Below are 18,938 nucleotides of genomic sequence, written 5' to 3' on the forward strand. Positions count from 1 at the left end.
CCATCCAAGCTGTTGGAAAAAAGAAGGGGGTCTCTTAGGAAGTCAATTGACTGATGAAATCTCTTCCCTGGTACCTTTCGGATGAGGTAGGTGTGACGCATGCCACTTTGAAAGCGAGTAGGAATGGCCCTCTATCCCAACTTCTGTGACTACAGCTTGAGCACCCTCTTGTCGTGAAACGACCACCAGCACTATTCCTGTGCCTAGGTGCATTTGTTAATGTATTCTGGGGGTTGTGCGTAGCATTTAGGGCAGCCTTGCAAACTGACGTTTAAGGCTTGACGATATACCAGTACGCACAAGGTACTGAGCACTGATGATACACTGCTGCAATTGTTACCGTACTTGCACAAAATGCGCCTAAAAAGCAGCTCAGGACTTGTTTTAACTATCTGCCCAAGCGTGGCATTAAGGTCAAAGCCTATAAACACTTCATTATGTTCATTTTTAAGCAAACAAAATAAGGTTTTGTGTTTTGAAGGAACAGTGTCATAACTAAAAAAAAAAAAAAAGGCCAGTGACTTCTTTGGTCTTTCTACAAACCCTAATAACCTTGTTTTACAGTTTCTTTTTAGCCTTCAGAGTAATTCCCAAATTACTCCGAATTTCTCTTAGCAGAGACCTCAGAAACTTCAGCTAACGAAACGTAGCCAGCAGTTAGCAATTTTAAAGCAGAGGCAGTTTTCTGCTTACCATGCAATGTCCCAATGAACATACAGCTTCTGAAAGATAAAAAGTATTACAGAAAAAAGGACAAAGCTTAAAACAGCATGATGCTTTGAAGTAAAACCTCAAGAACTGCTGGAGTGAGCTGTTACAGCTGGAGACCCTGAAGTCCTGTGTTATGCTGCATTTGAGGATTTAAAGAAGCATCAGAAATGTCCATTTAAAATATGCAAAACAATGGCAGGAGATGATACATTACAACCACTTACTGAAAAATAAGGAAACCTCAGTTCAGTCCCTTTTAACAAAGTTCTTATTATTAAGCTTTCAGCTGCACAGACAAATGCCTCTCAAAGCAGCCACCTCCCAGGAAAGTATGTATTTAATCAACTTCTTTTTAAGATGCTAAAAAGTAATCCCTGGTTTACCAGATAGCTAGTTCTCCCACAACCCTTTTGCTCCAAATAGAACAAAGAATGTGGAGGATATAAAAAATAAACTGCATCGGGGCATCAGGAATATCACAAAAAAAAATTTAAGGAGTTAAAATTCATGTATACCATAATAAAGTTTTACCCTTGTTTACATGCAGACATTAATTTCTGCCTACAGTAGTTTGTAATCTTCTAACATAACCAGATGAATGAATGGACAGATTTTAAATGTTTTATTGCTTACAAGTTGTCAAATAGGTCAAATACCTGGTAAAGGAACAGAAATTCAGTTTTCAACTGGAATAATTTTAGTTTTTTGTTGTGGGGTTTTTTGGTTTTTTTTTCAAAAATAACTTTGCTCGTTACATTTTGATAATATCTACAAAATTAATGCCTGATAAATCTAGAATACTTTTTCTGAGCCTCGTTATATTGCACGAGTTTTCATGCTGATACACTACTGCTTTTCATGTGCAGATGTAAGGCGATTATATCATCCCGTGGAAAAGAGTCTGAAATCCTTTGAACCTGGTGCTTATTTTGAAGTTTTGATTTCCCTGTTAAAACTTACAGGAGAGATCACAAGACAGAATAAAGTTTGATATTTATTAATACATATATTTAAAAGATTATTTTCTAGATGTAACAAATATAAAAAGTTATCAGTGTTTACAAATTGTCAAAAATGTCCGAAGTACAAAAAGATACAGTACATTAGTTATATGGAAGTGATTGTACTCTGGCACCAAAATCATCTTAATACTGTGGGCATGCACAATATACATCAGAAAAACTCATGCATCAATCAGAACAAATAAGGAAATAAGACAATTTGCTGCTTTCTCTGGTTACAAGTTCATTGCTTCTGTTAGTTTTCTTTCCTCAGGAATACCATTTACCTGCAAAGAGATGAGAATTTGTATAATCCATCAGCGGCAGATGATGCTTCAACAATATTGAACTGTCAACTGGTAGCACAGCACATCAATAGTATTTATTAGTCCTTTATCTACAACCACATTGGAGAAATACAAGCACAACTTGGACCAAAAGACGACATATACGTTAAAAAGCTCCGCTGGCTTTCTTCTAGGAAAGGAGAAATCTGGGAAAAGATTGCTTGACTGGGAATTTCTTTATTTGTGATCTAACAGACCTCACAGGGATACTGTGAAGCTCAAAATGGAAAATGCAGTATACAGTGTACATGTGCTCTTTAGTCTTTTGCATTATAGGAATATCCTATAAACTTTTTTTCATCTAAGCACCTTAAACTAGTCCTCATGAATTCTGTCAATCAACAGAGAAACAATTAAAAAACTTAATATGCCTTTTCATATTGGAGAATATGAATGCAATGTTCAGCAGCGTAACATAAACATTAGATGTGAGTTGTCACCTTTCACACAATTCTTTCCCAATTATGTTTCAACTCCATGAAATACTTGAGCATTATGTCAGCTATTAAGTCTGCATTTTTATATAAGGTTAAAAAAAATATGTTTCTTATTGGGGATTCACAGATAGTTCCTGAAGAGGAGAGTGGTTATTAGACATGGTCCGCTCTTCAAATTACTCGTATGGTCTACTGAAGCGTTACAATAGAAATACCTTCTTAGTCATGGTGGTGACTGACAGTATGTTAATAATCCTGAGTATATTATTGGGAATTCTCTGTAGCAAAGGAAGAAAATTAAACAATGAAAGTCCAATTCTATAGGTTTTTTGGCCTGTAGTATTTTAGTTCTGTAAATTTCTTATTTGAACAGATCAATAAAATTGATTGCTAAGTTTGGACTGATGCTAGTAAAAATCTTAGGAGCGCCTGAATTTTATTTTAAATCATAACATTCTAAAAATCTAACCTTCTGACAACACAAGTGATAGGTATCTTCTGGAAGATAAACTGCAAGAGGCACATGCCATCACGTCATGGAAGTGCTTGCAGTGCCACCCGCACATCTGAGTTACAAAGGAAGCTGTCATTGTAAAGTAAGAGAAGAGGAGGAAACATTGCCCCAAAAATACATTTTCTTTCCTCTCAATTTCTGAGACCTTCTGACAGGCAGTGCCTGTGATGAGCATGAAAGAACAGGTGTATTCTACCAGAGTAACGTACTACTGAAAATACAGTCACAGGAGGCTTTTTAAGATCTATTTTCATGGCAGCTCCTCAGTGCGACTTGCAAGCGACAAACGCGTGCTAGCTTCTCTTTCGTACCTTTCTAAAAATTTCTCACTGCTGTCAACGTAGAGTACTACCAGGTGATTTTCCATCTTTTTTACTGCAAGACAGGCTGGAATTCTTGTAACAAAACAGTCATCACAGAAGAGCTGAACTGTTTGGCATTTTTATTCTGCCATCTAAATGCCTGCAGCGGGGAGTGCTAAGAGCTATGCTAAATGGCAATCCAAAGCGGTGCTGGAGGCTCTGGATGGACACTGCCAGGGTCATCCGCCATTTCCAGCAAATGTACAATAAAGCACACAAACAGCAAAGCTAGCAGAACTGCAGTCAGGTTTGGTTTGTTTTTAATGAATGTTTTTTTAATTTCCAGATAACAAAAAAAAAACCACACATGGGCAAAAGCATCTATTATATACTTGCCTCAAATCTTTGAAATGTTGTCATACGAAATTCTCCTTTAATCCCCGAAAGCAGTAATGAAGAAGAAGGATTTTGAATGCAAAGAAAGAGTTGCTTATGTAACTCCTATGTTAAAACAGATCTTCCTCTTGGAGCTGTCGTTCTCATAATATGTTCAATATATCTATACCTGGAATTCTGCCTAAATACTCTTTGAATATTCATAAATTATGCTCTGGCCTCTACATTTTCCTTGCATGATCCTCACCCCCTTTCCTACAAGGCCATGGCCACAGCTTTTTGTCAGACCTGAAACACTAACTAGAAAGAACAATCAGCCTCAGTCAGTACTCTGATAGGATCATTCACAACCTCAGTCAGTACATTGTGATTTGTGAAAATGATGTAACTAAGCGGTAACTAAGACACAGGAAACCAGCAGCGTGGATATTTGCCTCACTACAGATTCCTCACTATCGATTCTATGTTTAGTAACCGCAATAAAGAGCTCCTTCTTCAGAGCTTAATTAGTATTGGCAGGAATTAGGAATTCTGTAATAGGAAATTATTTATATGACAAGGTTTCCAACTTAGCTGTACCAGACTCCAGTGTCTCACGCTGAGTCCTAATGTAGCATTTCTCCTACTTGTTCAATCAATCTCACTGCAAATTTTTCACTGATGTATCAAAAAAACCGAAATCTGGAATGACACTGCTGTAATAGTTTACTATATTTGAAAATGGTTTGCACTGTCCATAGATGGTATGCATTTTGACCTCTGCACTGTTCACTTAATAGTTACAATATTTGCTCAGTACTGACCTGCAGTCTGCTGCTGTGGAATCTGAGTCTGATGTGGCAGGTTCCTACAAAACACAATTTCATATCCTTAATGCTTACATACAAAGTCTGAAGTATATTATGCCTGAAAGTTCAGTATTTAAACTCCACTTTTTTGCCTATGAAGCAATAATCCATTTTCACTGTGCAAATACAGCTGTCAAAAGATTAGCCAAGTCAATGAAAGAACGAAAATCGGTGTTATGGGGTAGTTCCTACTATTTCACTTGTCAACCAGGTTCCAGGGCCTGTCAGACTTGGTGAAATGCCAGAGGTAACAAGAGTCCCTGCAGGCTTCTGATGTTATACAAAGTGGATACAGAAAAGGTGACAGTACTAACAACTTAATTATTGACTGGAATGAATGAATGGTCAGCTAGTTTTACACATCAGACCAGTTCACTTATCAAGGCAAAGCTGTATTTTTGTGTCCTGCTCAAGTGTGTGTTTTAACAGCTACCGGATATTAAGGCTGTTTTTACAGAAAGGAATTAGGGGTTGGAATGTAGGTGAAGTGGATAAATACTCTACACACAACTCAAGAAAGACTTTGGTACAGGCTTTGGCACCCCAGTCATAAAAAAGTGCTATTCTGAACAGAGAAGAAACTGTCAAAGACAGTGTAGAGGACTTCGCAGCAGTTGTAAAAAGTGGTAATTTATACAGCTGTACTTTCTGGAGAATTTAGCTTTGGGACAGAGAGAATAAACCACTCTTCTAGCACATATCTGCATTATGAAGGCAATTCAGGGCAAGCATATGTAAATTAGGGTCATAACTTGGCACTGGACCAGTATCATGGGGGCCACGCAGGCCTGCTAGCTGAGGAGCTAGCGACTGGAGCCCATGTCAGAGCATGGCACTGAAAACCAACACCAGCCACTTCGGAGACCACTGCCTCAGATCTGCTCAACTCCAGACACCTCAACCAAACCCTTCTAGAAATGCCTTTTTCTATAGCACTACTGACTTCTCTGAACTGGAACATGTGCAAAGCACTAGATAGATCTGTCTTGACAGTTTAATTAAGTTACTGATAAACTAACTTTAAGGACTAGAAATAAATATTTTTCTGGTTTCTGTCTTGGAGAGAGGCTGGCAACAATGGAAACGGCTGAGAGCTCTGCTCTTTTCTTTGGCAAGTCTGTATTTAGTATCTGTGTAAGGAATATGCTCTTCTGTTCAATGTTAACGTTTCAAACACAAACCATGTGTGACAGGCACATGACTAACTACTTACCAAGTTCGGATTTTCTGATATGAAACTACCACCAACCCAGTAGTTTTACACCAGAACTCCAAAGACATGGGTTAAGAGGCAGGGTGTCTAAAATAGAACAGTTTTAATTGATTCCTCTGTCAAAAGTAGTTTTTCTCCAAAATATGCAGAAATGTAACTGTTCCACACAAAGCTTCTTGCCAAGTCTGTAGACTGAAACCCAGCCATTTAATTTTATAACAGAAGGCCTTTCTTTTTGCTTGAAATGCAAACATCAGAGCAATCTTGAACTACAGAGTCATTACTGAAATCTCCGCAATAAACATATTTCAGATTACAAGCATGGAATCCATAGTTAAATCGTGCAACATAGTGAGTATTTAAAAATAAAATAAAATCTAAATACTTACTGCTGTGTTTGCATCAGTGGCATGCTGGTATTATCGTAGCTGTCTGTGTGAAGCGGTGGTACAATCTCACCAGTAACTGGGTGAAACACAGGAAGCGTTGAAAGAGGCCATGCTATCTCTCTATTTTTAGACATGTCACGAAGCTCTTTGGTTGATTTCTGTATAGCACTGTGGTGGACCAACTGGATGCTATGTCAAAAGGAAATAAAATAGTAAATACATATTTTAAGTGCTCTATCAAAATGGACAGACTTTTACAATTATTATTTTTCTTAAAAATACAAGGACTTTGATGCATGCTACAGACTCTATAGTGCAGCAAACCTTTACATAGTTCATTTAATGAATACTGGATTTATTTAATTTTTAAGGCAGTATTTATTCCATTAGATTTTGCAGTCCAGATAAGTATTTTTCATAGGATCCAAGGCTGTGCAATTTATGGCTAATGTTCCATTTATTTGCTGCAGTTAAAATAAAAGTTTTGGTTAACTCCTGATTCTTGTGATACATTCATAAATTAATTTTAACACCCTCCACAGTATAGGCACTGGATACCTTCCAGGACATTTGTTCTCCTGTCCACTGCCTTTAAGATACAGGCTGGGAAGTCCAATAACCAGGAGTATAAATTACGTATTAAGATATTTATTCTAACAGCACTATTTTTTTTTTAAATTAACAGTCATTAATTTCAAACCCTTTTTATTCTAGTCTTCTATCCTTGCCAAGACTCTGATTTAAAAGCAGCTTTCACATTTATGACTTAAACCACGGATTAGAGAGAATGAAAGAAGATTATGACACACATGTATGAAGCATGACAAGCTACTGTGAATGAAAATTAAATGGTAAAAGAAAAATAACAGGAAAGAAGACACTTACTCTGGTGTTTGCATGTTTCTCTTTTCCCTAAAAACAAAACAAAATTTATGAATTAAATAATAGCATTGATAGTTGGAACATTAAATCTATCTGATGATGAAAATAGTACATGATGTAGAAATGCTGACAAGGTTATTGCTAAACGCAACTTGGCAGCATTTGTAACTGGGTTTATGATGGGGCCCTAATGAACGCACGTATAGAGATGTGATACTGATGACAGACACACACACACAGACATACACACAGAGAAATGAAAATGCAAGTTAAAGAACAAGCTTCTGGCTAAAATAAATTCTGTGAGAAAATGAAATTGTAGTTTGTGTAAGAAATGGCAGAAATTACGTTACTTGCTGCTTTCCTTTTTTATATTTTCTTTTATAGTATGTCTAAATTCAGCTCATCTCCTCAACCAGATTTATTTTATAAAAGTTAGCATTTTAGAAATTACTTAATATTGTCCTGAACCAATGATCCTTTATTAGCATTTTATTGGTTTGGGGCATTTTGGTGAGTTGTGTGCATGTGGAGATTTTGTGGAGTTTTGCATGTAAGTTGAGATTTTTAACCCTTTCAACTAGAACAACTAAAGGCCCTACATCCATTCTCTTGGAAATTACCGTATGTGTTTAGATGAGAAATAGTTCAGTATTTCAAGCAGATATCTTTTGGCCTGTTTTAAATGTTTTTAATGAACTGAATGGAATTATTCTAACAAATAGTCCTACGCGATATAATCTTAGAAAAATCTAGTTACTTATTAGCATGTTAAAGTACTCACACTCCTTCCCGTCGGCAGCACATGATATAGGCAAGTATTAGAAAAAGCACCAGTGCTATTGCCGAGGGCACTGCCAGTGTGATTAGGAAATCCGAGTAATAGTCTCTGCTTTTCAGTGTATCAGAAGGTGGCTTGTATTCTCCACCATCAGGTAATATCCCCTCTCCACGAATCACTTCCTGAAAGGTGGAAACTTGTTTTGTATTGTCAACCTGATACCCAGAAAAAAAAAAGAAGAAAAAAAAAAAAGACAATTACATAACAAAGTAACAGAATGTAAAATCAAGCAGTACTTAACCAGCAAAAACATATAAAAGAATTTGTATTACATATTTGACAAATTCTATACAATTTCATCCAATTACTTTTTTAAACAACAAAACCTTACATTCTGTTGAAAGCTTCTGATCAATGTGATAAGTAATATTATAATACTGCTTTATTTTTGTCTACCAGAGATACTACGGTTTTTACAGATTAATTTTAGAGATATCTCACACAAATAGTATTTGAGTAAAAAATCAGCCAACATGTTTATTGCAAACTAATTATTTGATTTCTTTTTGATTAATTAATCTAGTTCTTACTAGTCTTCCTAAATAACAATACTGCCCTCTCTTGTATGAAAGCGGTAGAGATGAAGAGTGGAGTACCTACGATTTTCTTCCTCCTTCTTCCTGTTGAGCTTCACATCCAGTGCTCAGAAAAGCAAAAGGCATGAACTGAGCTGCTGAGGACGGAGCAGCTCTATTGCCTCCCCCACCTATGTGATGCAGGAAGCACCACGATATGAGACGTGCATTTAGTTGATCAGAGCCAGAGCTGCAAGATTTTTTCTACCTCCTAATTCAAGTAACCTCCAGAAGGCTACATTCCTAGTCACAAGTAATTTTTTTTTTAATGTCTGTATCTAATGTTTCTACAACCTTTTTTTGCTACTGACTTTCATACTGCATTTAGTTGATTGCCCTTCCCACATGATTTTTTTATTTTCTGCCTTCATTTTCTTGATATCTTCAGTTATATATTACTTTTAAATTTTACCAGTGTTTGTTTTAAAACTCTCTCCAAATCATTAATGGAAATAAATTATATTTGCCTACGTTGCTGAATTTTTGCCTGACACTGTTCATTGAGAAATCTTGCAACTGATGGTCATTTCTTTATAACTTACATTTAAGTCATAAAATGGTGTAGTAACATTTATGCAATGGATGAACAGGTTTTCGTGGAATGCTAGAAATAATGTCTTGTTGAGCTTCAAATGCATATACATATATAAGTGCAAGACAGTTTGACAAAAATTAATTTACGTCTTCTCATTATTTCCGCAGTACCTTTCATGTTAGGTACACCAAGTTCCACCTGGCTGCTTAGCTGAATCCCAAGCCCTAAGCTACGCGCAAAAAATATTTATGCACTTATTGGTGTGATTGATAGAAGCCCACACACAGTGCGAGAACAAGCTATCAGAAAGCAGTGTTAAGAGCAAGCATGTATTACATTGCCCCTCTTTTCAGAATTTGGGACGCACAAACTGAAATCTGCTCTTTGATTTAGGTGCTAATCGCCAACATCACCTCATAAAAAGTGGAAAGCAGAGGAGACGACAGTGGTATTTTCACTCACTGATCTATGTTGTGGTTATGGGAAACGGAGCTCAAGCCCCTCCTAGCCCATGGATCTTGGGGGACTTCCCGCCCCTTGGCGTGCCTTCTGAAAAGCAGACTGTGATTAGACAGAGGGAAGCTTGGATCCCTTTTCCTGGTGTGATGCACCAGGTTACAGCACGCAGCAGCAATGCTGTTGGCAACAGTAAACACCGTAAGACTGTCTAAATTCAGTTATTGTGGCATGCTGCCAAAACAAGTGCTGAGTTCAAGAAGGCTGTGTTACAGGCTGCTGCAGAAATCTACGCTTCTCTGACAGCCTGTTCCTGTTACACATACCAGGGTGATTTCTGCTTTTCTCCAAACAGCACGACAATGCTGCTTCATGATTAGTTTATGAGTCACTGTTACTATCAGACCTTTTTTTCTGGAAATGTACTCTATCTATAGAAACCAGCTGCTCTTTATTCTGCATGGGTACTCCTCTGCTGCTTCTTTTGAAATTTACCCTGTTTCCAAAGGCTGTTTCTCCAATTTCTCAAAACCTTTCTGAATTCTATCCTGTCCTTCAATGCGCATGCAGTTCCCTTTTGTTTCATGGAGACTGCAAATTTAATTTAATAAGCACATTCCATCATCCAGCTTATTAATGAAGAATGGCACAGAATTATTAATAATTCTGCTATGACTATGGCTATCCAACCAGTTCTCACTAGGTCCTAGCACCATCTCGGCCATGTTCCTGAGCTTGCTTATGAGACGGTATCAAAAAAACCTTACCACAAAGAAACGACATCTGCTGCTGTACCTCTATTCTACTTCTTTCTTGTATAAGGCAATCACAGACCTGACACAGTTTGTTCATGACAAAGGCTGACTGCCTTACACTGTTTTTCAGGTGCTGGTAAGTATTGCTGTGTACACATGTACCTTTTTGCAATTTCTCAACAGAAAGCCAATAAACAGTAAATAATCTGGATATTCCTTTGAAAGCATTTTCTAGCTTTCTAACAGCTTTCCTAATTTATAGTGCATAGAAAGAAAGTGTTGGAAGTTACCTAATCAATTTTGTGTATAAATACCTTTTCTCATACTCAATACATTTTCTACATTGTACAAAAGCCTTGCATCTCTTTCTTTCAGTTTCCTCTTGGGTAACATCTGAAGCAGCTCAACAATCACCTAAGTTTACGTACCTTCACTATCTTTGTTCAAACTTATCTGCAACGTTCTTTTCCAGTACTGTATAATTTCTTGATTTTCCTTACCAGAACTAAACAAAAATAACCTTAAAAAGCCTCTTTGGGAATTATATTCCTTCCGTGGCAAATAGTCTAGTGTTCGGTTATAATTTTTCTTGTATTCGACTGAGAATAATGTTCTCATTTATCTTGATTTCATTAATTAACACTATTTTCTTTTCTTTTTCTATTTCATTTTTAACATGAAATACATTTTAGACAATTTTCAGACAGACTTTTTTAATAGCATAGAAATACTATTTAACTGGTCAGTGCTGCAGACTCACTATTTGAGAAAACATACATACACACACAAACATTTTAGGAAAGCAAATATAACTAGCAACATTAGCATGCTGAATTAATGAACTACATCCACCTAAATAATTCTCTCATTACTTTTAGCTCTGTAAGCCCTAGAGTTCTCTGGCCATTTATGTAAATCACTGCTACTAAAAAGGAAGATGGTGGTTTCACTGGTGCTCAACTCTAGGAGAATTCAACCCACACAGTAAATTCTTTCACAATCTTAAAGAGTGTCTGCTAGATGGAAAACAATGTGCAGCAGTCAGGAAAAAGTGGAATGTGACAGAGCTGTCTGGCAAGGCTGGCAAAACTCTTACCTAAATCATGTCTGGCATAAAGTATTGTACTTCTACAAGCATTGTTTTTATGCAATAATAAAATAACTCACCAGAGAGATTTTACACCAGTCAATATGGAATTGAGTACGAAATTTTTTATCACAGGTTATTACAGGCTCCATTTCTTGACTGCATCTCAGCTGATTTTGTGGGTTTTCCACTTCTCGTAAGCACGAAGAGAATGGAACATCTGCCCCAACCATAACATACACACTGCAGAAAAAGATGAGTGACAGATTGTCAGGATACCTCTCACAAATCCCCAAAGGACAATGACATACTCTTCCAAACATTACTGTTGTTCACAGTAACATTCAGCAGTGTTTTAAAGGCTAAAATCCTTTTTAAATTTTTCTGGATAGTATACTTTACCTAAGCATATTAATAACGACAAATTGAAATCAAAAGGATTTTTCTAGCTACTTATTAAAACTTATTCTGTTTTGCTGCACAATGTAAATGTTTGCTCACCGTTAGAGTTGTAAATTTCTATGAAGTTAGAGAGCTCCAAGTTTAAGTTCCTGATGTAAGTAAATCTATACTGCCTTTGAAAATCACATTAAAAGAGTATAATTTTATCTTAAGGAAATCTTTGGTCTCGCTCAGCATAATATTTTAAATAAGTGCTCCCCACGTTTTTAAATAAAATTCACAAGGACTAGTTATTTTTAAACCTAATACTAATATGAAGCTGCCAAAGTCCCTGGCTTCTCCTAAAAGATTCCATACTGTAGCTATGCACTGCCAACAGAACTTGCAGAATACTGAAAGCTAAATGTTAAACGTAATACTTCATTCAGCATTACAGTACCCAAAATAAGAGCTACTGGGCTAATTGTATTATTCAGTTTCATATTTAAATACATAGAATGCTGCTGGAAAATAGAGTCTGCTGTATCAATGGATCTTGAAATAGAAATTAGGTCCTGGATGCCATTTGGCATTATCTAACTAAATGTTTAAAAATGTAGCTGCTTGTGTTAAGCAGTTCTGCTATTACTCTGGCTAGCAGCAAAGTCGCTTTCTTTCTTTAGAATCATAGAATGGTTTGGGTTGGAAGGGACATTTAAAGGCCATCTAGTCCAACCCCCCTGCAAGGAGCAGGGACATCTCCAACCAGATCAGGTTGCTCAGAACCCCATCCAGCCTGACCTTGAATGTTTCTAGGGATGGGGCATCTGCCACCTCTCTGGGCAACCTGTTCCAGTGTTCCACCACCCTTAGATGTGCTCAGAAAGTCCAGATGCACAAAAAGGCTCTGAAATAACAATCTTTTCTGTACACATATCGGATTTTTAACCCTCAGCCCCTTCCTAGATAATAATTGACACAAAATATCTAAAAATAACTAGGCATCTTTATTTTTGCGAGGGAAAAGCACTACTACAACCATATCTTGAAAAGACTGAATCCTTATAGTTTCTAATTGAAGTATCATATTTCAGAATAGAATTTATGGTTATAAATCACAACTGGAAACAGTGCATTCCTGCAGTTTACACTCAGTTTACACTCAGTAACCTAAATTCTCCAGATACCTCAGGTTATGACTTTCAGATGGAAGTCCACACTGCTCCTAAAGCACATAACTAAATTTCACTAAGTAAAAGTACAGCTACAAATGATATTGTTACATGCTAAATGCTCTTAGGAATCTGTCTTTGTAACCTATGCCCTATCACACCTTGTTTCAAAATTTTCAGTTTTGTGAATTGGAAACTATTGAATACTCGAAAAGTATGCCAAATGACTGCTCAGAAGTAAGACTGGAATTACAGTAAACATATTGAATATCAACTGGTTTATAATTAATGGGATTTATCAGTATTCCTTGGATTGTAAAATCAATATATAGGAACTTTTGACTGTTGAAATGGTATCTAACACGATAAACTCATGGTATAAGAGGGGCTTGGAACATCAGTAAACTTTTCATATCTAATACCAATCTGCATTTCCAAAATATAAAACAGAAACGGCAAAGTTTCTAGAAAACCAGAAAAAATACTAAGCTTTTCAATAAGAAAAAATAGAGCAAAGCAAAAACATTACAGAGACACATGTCCTTACCCCTCTTTCATGTCATTAATAGGAAGTGGAACTCTCCCTCCCCTGTCAAGGGCTGAAGTAATGTTTATAGCATTCAAGCGTTCGGGCTGCCACACGTTTTTCACTGCTCCGAGAAAGTCACCAAGAACTTCACTTGCCAACATTTCTTCTACGTTCATATTCCTTATGAAGAATTCCGCTTGATATGGTAAAGGAAAATCTAGTTGTGGTGAAAAAGGAAGAGTTTTGCTTTAAACAAAGGCTCCATAACAAAGAATTTGAAGCAATTATTTCACATAATGTCACTTTAAGATTGATACATCTTTCCAAAAATCTTGTATTTGAACGAGTTAATTTTGAACCTAACATGATTATTAATGTGATTATTGTGAACCTAATGTGATTACATTTAATTAAATAGTTAGTACTATTAGCTGTTATTTAAGCTGAAAACCCATGGCTATTCATAAAGAAACTGGGAGATGAAGGAGTGGACAAGAGGAAAAGAGTCTCAGCTGGTAAATCTTTATCAAACAGATAAAATTACACTCATGCTAATTTTGGGGTTAAAACTGATCTGCAGTGACAATGCATTCCAACCTGCACTACTCCAGACAATAAATAAAAAAATATGATTAAGAGAACTAATTTTAAGGACAGAAACTAATCAATTCATTTTTTTTTAATTAAAAAATCCATATATGCCATAATATGTTTTCAGAATCTGCCTATGTGATTGTTCTCTGCATAAAGAACGTGCAGAACTAAGCTAACTAAACAACATGCAGAAAGAGAGTAAAATCCTTCATGTAAGGTCCATCTGAAAAGACAGGGAAAAAATTGAAATTAATTATAAAAAAGCAAACACACTTTTTTTAATGAATGAGGAAAAATAGTCTTACCTGACAGAAATAATTTTGATAAAAATAACAAACTGAATCAAAATAGGGAAAACTCTTACTTCCCCTTTGTGCCCCCACATTTGGCTTGAACACCAGACAACTATTTTACATTAATTTTTTAATCTTAAAAGAATAGGAGCTCGTAGATGTTTTTGCTTATTCAGTTCAAAACACAGCAAGCTATTTTCTGTACATACCTTCTGCTGACATTATATTAATGATCAAATTATGTCTTGCTGTCTCAAAGGTACGCCTGTTATACGCAGTGATCTAGAGTAAAACAAAAAAAAAAGATATTGCAAAACAACAATGCAAATATGAAAATCAGGTAAATGGAACATCAATGAAAATTAAATTGATAATTTAGAAATACTTATCACCTTCTAAACGCTTTGCCTCCTTATTTTGAAATGTATGAACATTCATTTATTAATATAAAATTTGAAAGGTTAAGATCAATTTATTTGATGCAGTACTACCTTAAAGTCAGGACACTGGAATTTTCTTAACGAGTCTATAGCCAAATACAATTACCCAAGGGTTATACGTGAACGTAATACATTTCGGTCCAGATAGAAGTATTCTGCCATACATGCGTATTCTTTCTTTCCTGCTATCTTTGATTTAAGAACAAGCAGAAGCAAAGACTTGTTTCTCCATTTCCCTTTCCACCCTCCACTCCCCTTCACCAACACCCCAAGATTTACAATCACTGACAGTTCCCCTAGGCAACTAAATTAGATGGAGATATTTAAATGCAAGAATGTTGGGATCTTTGGGATTGGGACTGGGGTTTAGTTTTAGCTCTAGCCCCACTGAAGTCATAATCCGTGAATGGATTCACAAGCATTGTTCCAACACAACTAGTTTTTAAAAAAAAAAAAATCACAGAATCTGTAACTGTAGGGAAACTGAAAACTTGTAGCTAGATGCAACATTCATGACTCTTAAAAATTTCAGAAGCTTATGCCAGGGTTATCAAGCATTGGAACAGGCTGCCCAAGGAAGAGGTTGAGTCACCATCCCTGGAGGTATTTAAAAGACATGCAGATGTGGTGCGTAGAGACATGCTTTAGCAGTGGACTTGGCAGTGTTAGGTTAAAAGTTGGACTTGAAGATCTTAAAGGTCTTTTCCAACCTAAACAATTCTGTGATTAATGATCAAACTATGTAAGGATAACAATCTTAGAGTTTAAATGTATAGGACGCCTGAAATGCTCACAAGTGGTTACTCTTCAGCGGTGACTGTACTCTGAAGTTGTGCTATGACTAAGTGCTCATCATAAGAAATACAGAATGAGGCTGGATATCCGTATAATTAGGTATTATTTTCTCTATTTTTTTTCCCTGAAAGGTGATAAATCTTTCATGAAACAAATTGAGAAAGACTAACCTTCTTTCTAATTTTAGACTTTAGTTCATTCGTTTCAGGGACAAAGGAGAGGTAGAGGAGTGGTAACAGTGACAGAACTGCTGCTTCTCAGCTAACAGCTACAAAGCATTGTGACGTTGATTATAAAACAAAAGGAATGCATGTTGCACCTCTTTTAAGGGAATTGCTCTGGAATATGTTCTTGCACGTTCATTTAAGCGTAGAAAGAAAAGCTTACCTGATACAATTACATCTTATGTAATGTAACAATTTCATTATAAAATTAATAGAAAATAAAATCCTGAGATTTTTTCAATACTTGATTCTGTAAATTCCTCAAAAGGTTGTTTCAACAGCAGTTTAAACATTAATACTTAGAAAACCTAACTCTCTGGTTGTACAAGCTCTATACAGGAACACTGCAGTACCCATTCTGAGTCTGCGCTCCAGCAGTGAGAGTTGCCAGTGCAGACCATAGTACCGAGCAATAGTGACCATGGCAGAGATTGCCTTTGTACCGAATATTCACTCAAACCCAAATTGTCTTTGCACAGCTTTCAAAGGGGCTTGAGCTAACGAAAGCAGTCCGCTCTACTGCAGTGCTATGTATAATGGTTAACAGTTGATGCTAGTGGTACGCATAGCGGTTGATGCTATGCTCTTCTAATTATGAGGTCTTCTCCAATTAATTGACCTACTCATGACATCACCTCAGGAACTACCACACGATGAAAGTTATATTCAGGCAAGGAATATGCAACCGCTCCTCTCAGATGGCACGAGGAAGTGGGTGCAATGCAATCTGCCTTCCTCAGGTACTACAGAATTAATTCAAAAGCCACATCTGAGAGTGGGACTGCAAGGAATTAATTTGTATGCTAGGCAAGATTTAGGTCAAATACAGGCTTGGGGTCATGCTTAGAATGGAGGTCTTGATATAGATCCTAGAATCTAAAAGCACATGCCATTTAAAAAAAGACAATTTTAAATAATGGTTTCCTCTACAGAAAGCTAAGTGGAGTCCGCACGTAGTTCTGCACGATTAATTTTACAGATGTGATTAGTCCTACTGAAATCAAAACTGAATCATGTATACAAAATTAAGCATGGGTGAAATTATCTGCAGCATAACTTAACATTCAGAGATTACATTCTTGAGGAAGAACAACTATATCAAATGTAATTTAGAAAAAAAAAAATCTCATCAAGGGTTTCAGACGAATGTACTGCTGAAGCAGCAAAATGGCTGGAGCAAGTTAATGAGCTGATTTCTCCTTAACACTATGAATCACACAGTGTCTGATTCAGTCTGCTGTCCATGATACATATGGCAGAAAATATAGTCCTTCTACCTTTTCAATTGCTACTCAATGAATAATTAGTGCTTTTAAACATTTGGATAGCTAATTGTCAAAAATAGTAGTGGATTTTGTCATTGTTACACTTATAAGAATAGAATTAAATATATGTAAGTGCTAATTAAAATAAAATCTATCAATAAACACGAATAACGAACCATGGAATATTTGATGAAAAATAATTTGATTTTTTTTTTTTAAAAAACAGCAAAAACCCAAAAACCTGTTTATTGACTGAACACTGTATTTTCCAGTGGGGAAAAGTCTGGCCCATATTTAGCACTGAAAGTTACAAAGTTCAAAATTCAGTTATTCTTCAAGTACAGTTGTTTACAAAGTTATTTTCCCCCTGTATTTTAAATAAAACTTTAACATATTCATAATTTACCAAAATTAAATGCCTCAGAAAGATGAAGGGCAAGAATCAAAAGGTATTGCACCTAGGAACATTAAGCTTGAGTGATTATTGCTATTAACTGGTTAATATACCTTAAAAGTAAAACATGAACTGCCATTCAACAACTTGCCTTTCTCTCTGAAGAGGATATAATGGTACCCAAAAGAAAATGTTAATATCACAAGCTGCTGTCCCTGCCTTACAATCATAATCTTTCTTTAATTATTGTAATTAACTTTTCAAAAAGAAGACAATACTTGTTGACAGTTCTCAATCTTATACTCTAAATCAAAACACGTATTTTTTAAATTTTCAAAGAAAATACCTCAATGATGGTTGGTTTGCCCACATTTTCTACAGTTGGTGAGCCATACAGCACTCCATCGCTGTACGGTGTCCTTTGTATATAGCGTAGCCATCCAGGTCTGTCAGGGTAACCCATTAAATTGGTATTAAATGTTATAGGATCATTACTTATTTCACCTAGATAAGAAAAATTACATTAGAATATGCACAAGAAAAAGCTATATGCTTTGATCTTGATGTTTCCACTAGAAAGTCTTAGATCTGACTTTCAGTATGTTTTCTAAACCTTTCCAAAAAGAAAAAAAAAAAAAACCAACCTGCTAATCTTTACCACATCAGAAATACATGAACTCCTACTTAGCACTTTTAAGTACTAAGAATCCATATCTGAAAAGTGTAACCAACTGCAGAGATGAATCTACTGGTACTTCCTAGAGTCCTGGCTAACTGAGTATTCATGCTCATTAACTAGCAAGTCTTATTTTCAGAGCTTGGTTCCACCTAGAACTGAAGCATCTAACCTCCTTACCGACAAAAGTACAAAAGGTCTCAGTCCTTTAATTCCCCAAAAAATTATTTTATTTATGTTTTTAGATGGCTCCAGAGACCCAATGTACCTGGTAGGACTTACTGTAAAGAGCAGCTGTGTAATCATCAATGCCTGAAAGCTTCTGTTAGCATCAGGATATACATACAGGTCTTCAGCACCAACATCCTGGCAGCAGTTTTTCTTTAGAGAATAAATTAATTCAAAAAAGGACCAGACATTCCTGAAAAATTGATCCACTGATGGCTACTAAATACAAGGGTCCAGATGGAATCTCTAAAAACCCCTCAAGTCAAACCAGTAAAACAGTTCTTGTGGTTCTTATTGATACTCTTAAAAATGTCTGGTTTGGCTTGTTTTAGCTTTTGTAAGAGAAGTCAGGCATGCCTAAGCACTACCAGATCCCCACTGCTGAGGCATGAGCACCATCCAGCTGAGGCACAGAAATCCTCTAGCTGTGGCAAACCCGCTGTGAGCCTGTGCAGACACCTCTGCACTGTGCTCCTCCAACTCGGCTTTGAAAGGGCAGTGGCAGCCATTGTAGGACAAGTGACAAGAGAAGGTAACAGGAAGACTGGCACAGAAGGCACTGAGCCCAGTGAAGAAAGAACAGCTGTCACGTCCTCCAGAGAGGAACAAAGACTGAGACCTGTTGCCAAAGGGTTACTAGTTTTCAGGTACCCACGTA

The 18,938-nt window shown here is 36.4% G+C and overlaps 1 protein-coding gene across 4 annotated transcripts in view; it reads right to left on the reverse strand.

The window, feature by feature from the left end:
- Positions 1–137: 137 nt before the first annotated feature.
- SGCE (sarcoglycan epsilon) overlaps positions 138–18,938 on the reverse strand; it is a 32,818-nt gene continuing 14,017 nt past the window's right edge. For 3 of the 4 annotated variants that reach the window (XM_086742343.1, XM_086742345.1, XM_086742347.1), the window contains 10 exons: positions 17,723–17,880; positions 14,468–14,540; positions 13,390–13,588; positions 11,370–11,532; positions 7,825–8,036; positions 7,044–7,070; positions 6,159–6,347; positions 4,512–4,555; positions 3,709–3,743; positions 138–1,999 (listed from right to left, as the gene is read on the reverse strand). In XM_086742343.1, the coding sequence (XP_086598469.1) occupies positions 1,949–1,999; positions 3,709–3,743; positions 4,512–4,555; positions 6,159–6,347; positions 7,044–7,070; positions 7,825–8,036; positions 11,370–11,532; positions 13,390–13,588; positions 14,468–14,540; positions 17,723–17,880 (1,151 nt within the window). In that variant the 3' untranslated portion in view covers positions 138–1,948. The remainder of the gene's footprint in view (positions 2,000–3,708; positions 3,744–4,511; positions 4,556–6,158; positions 6,348–7,043; positions 7,071–7,824; positions 8,037–11,369; positions 11,533–13,389; positions 13,589–14,467; positions 14,541–17,722; positions 17,881–18,938) is intronic. The other variant, XM_086742344.1, reaches the window with a different exon arrangement.

Source organism: Chlamydotis macqueenii, chromosome 2 (genome assembly GCF_036417535.1).
Source record: "Chlamydotis macqueenii isolate bChlMac1 chromosome 2, bChlMac1.mat, whole genome shotgun sequence".
Lineage (NCBI taxonomy): Eukaryota > Metazoa > Chordata > Aves > Otidiformes > Otididae > Chlamydotis > Chlamydotis macqueenii.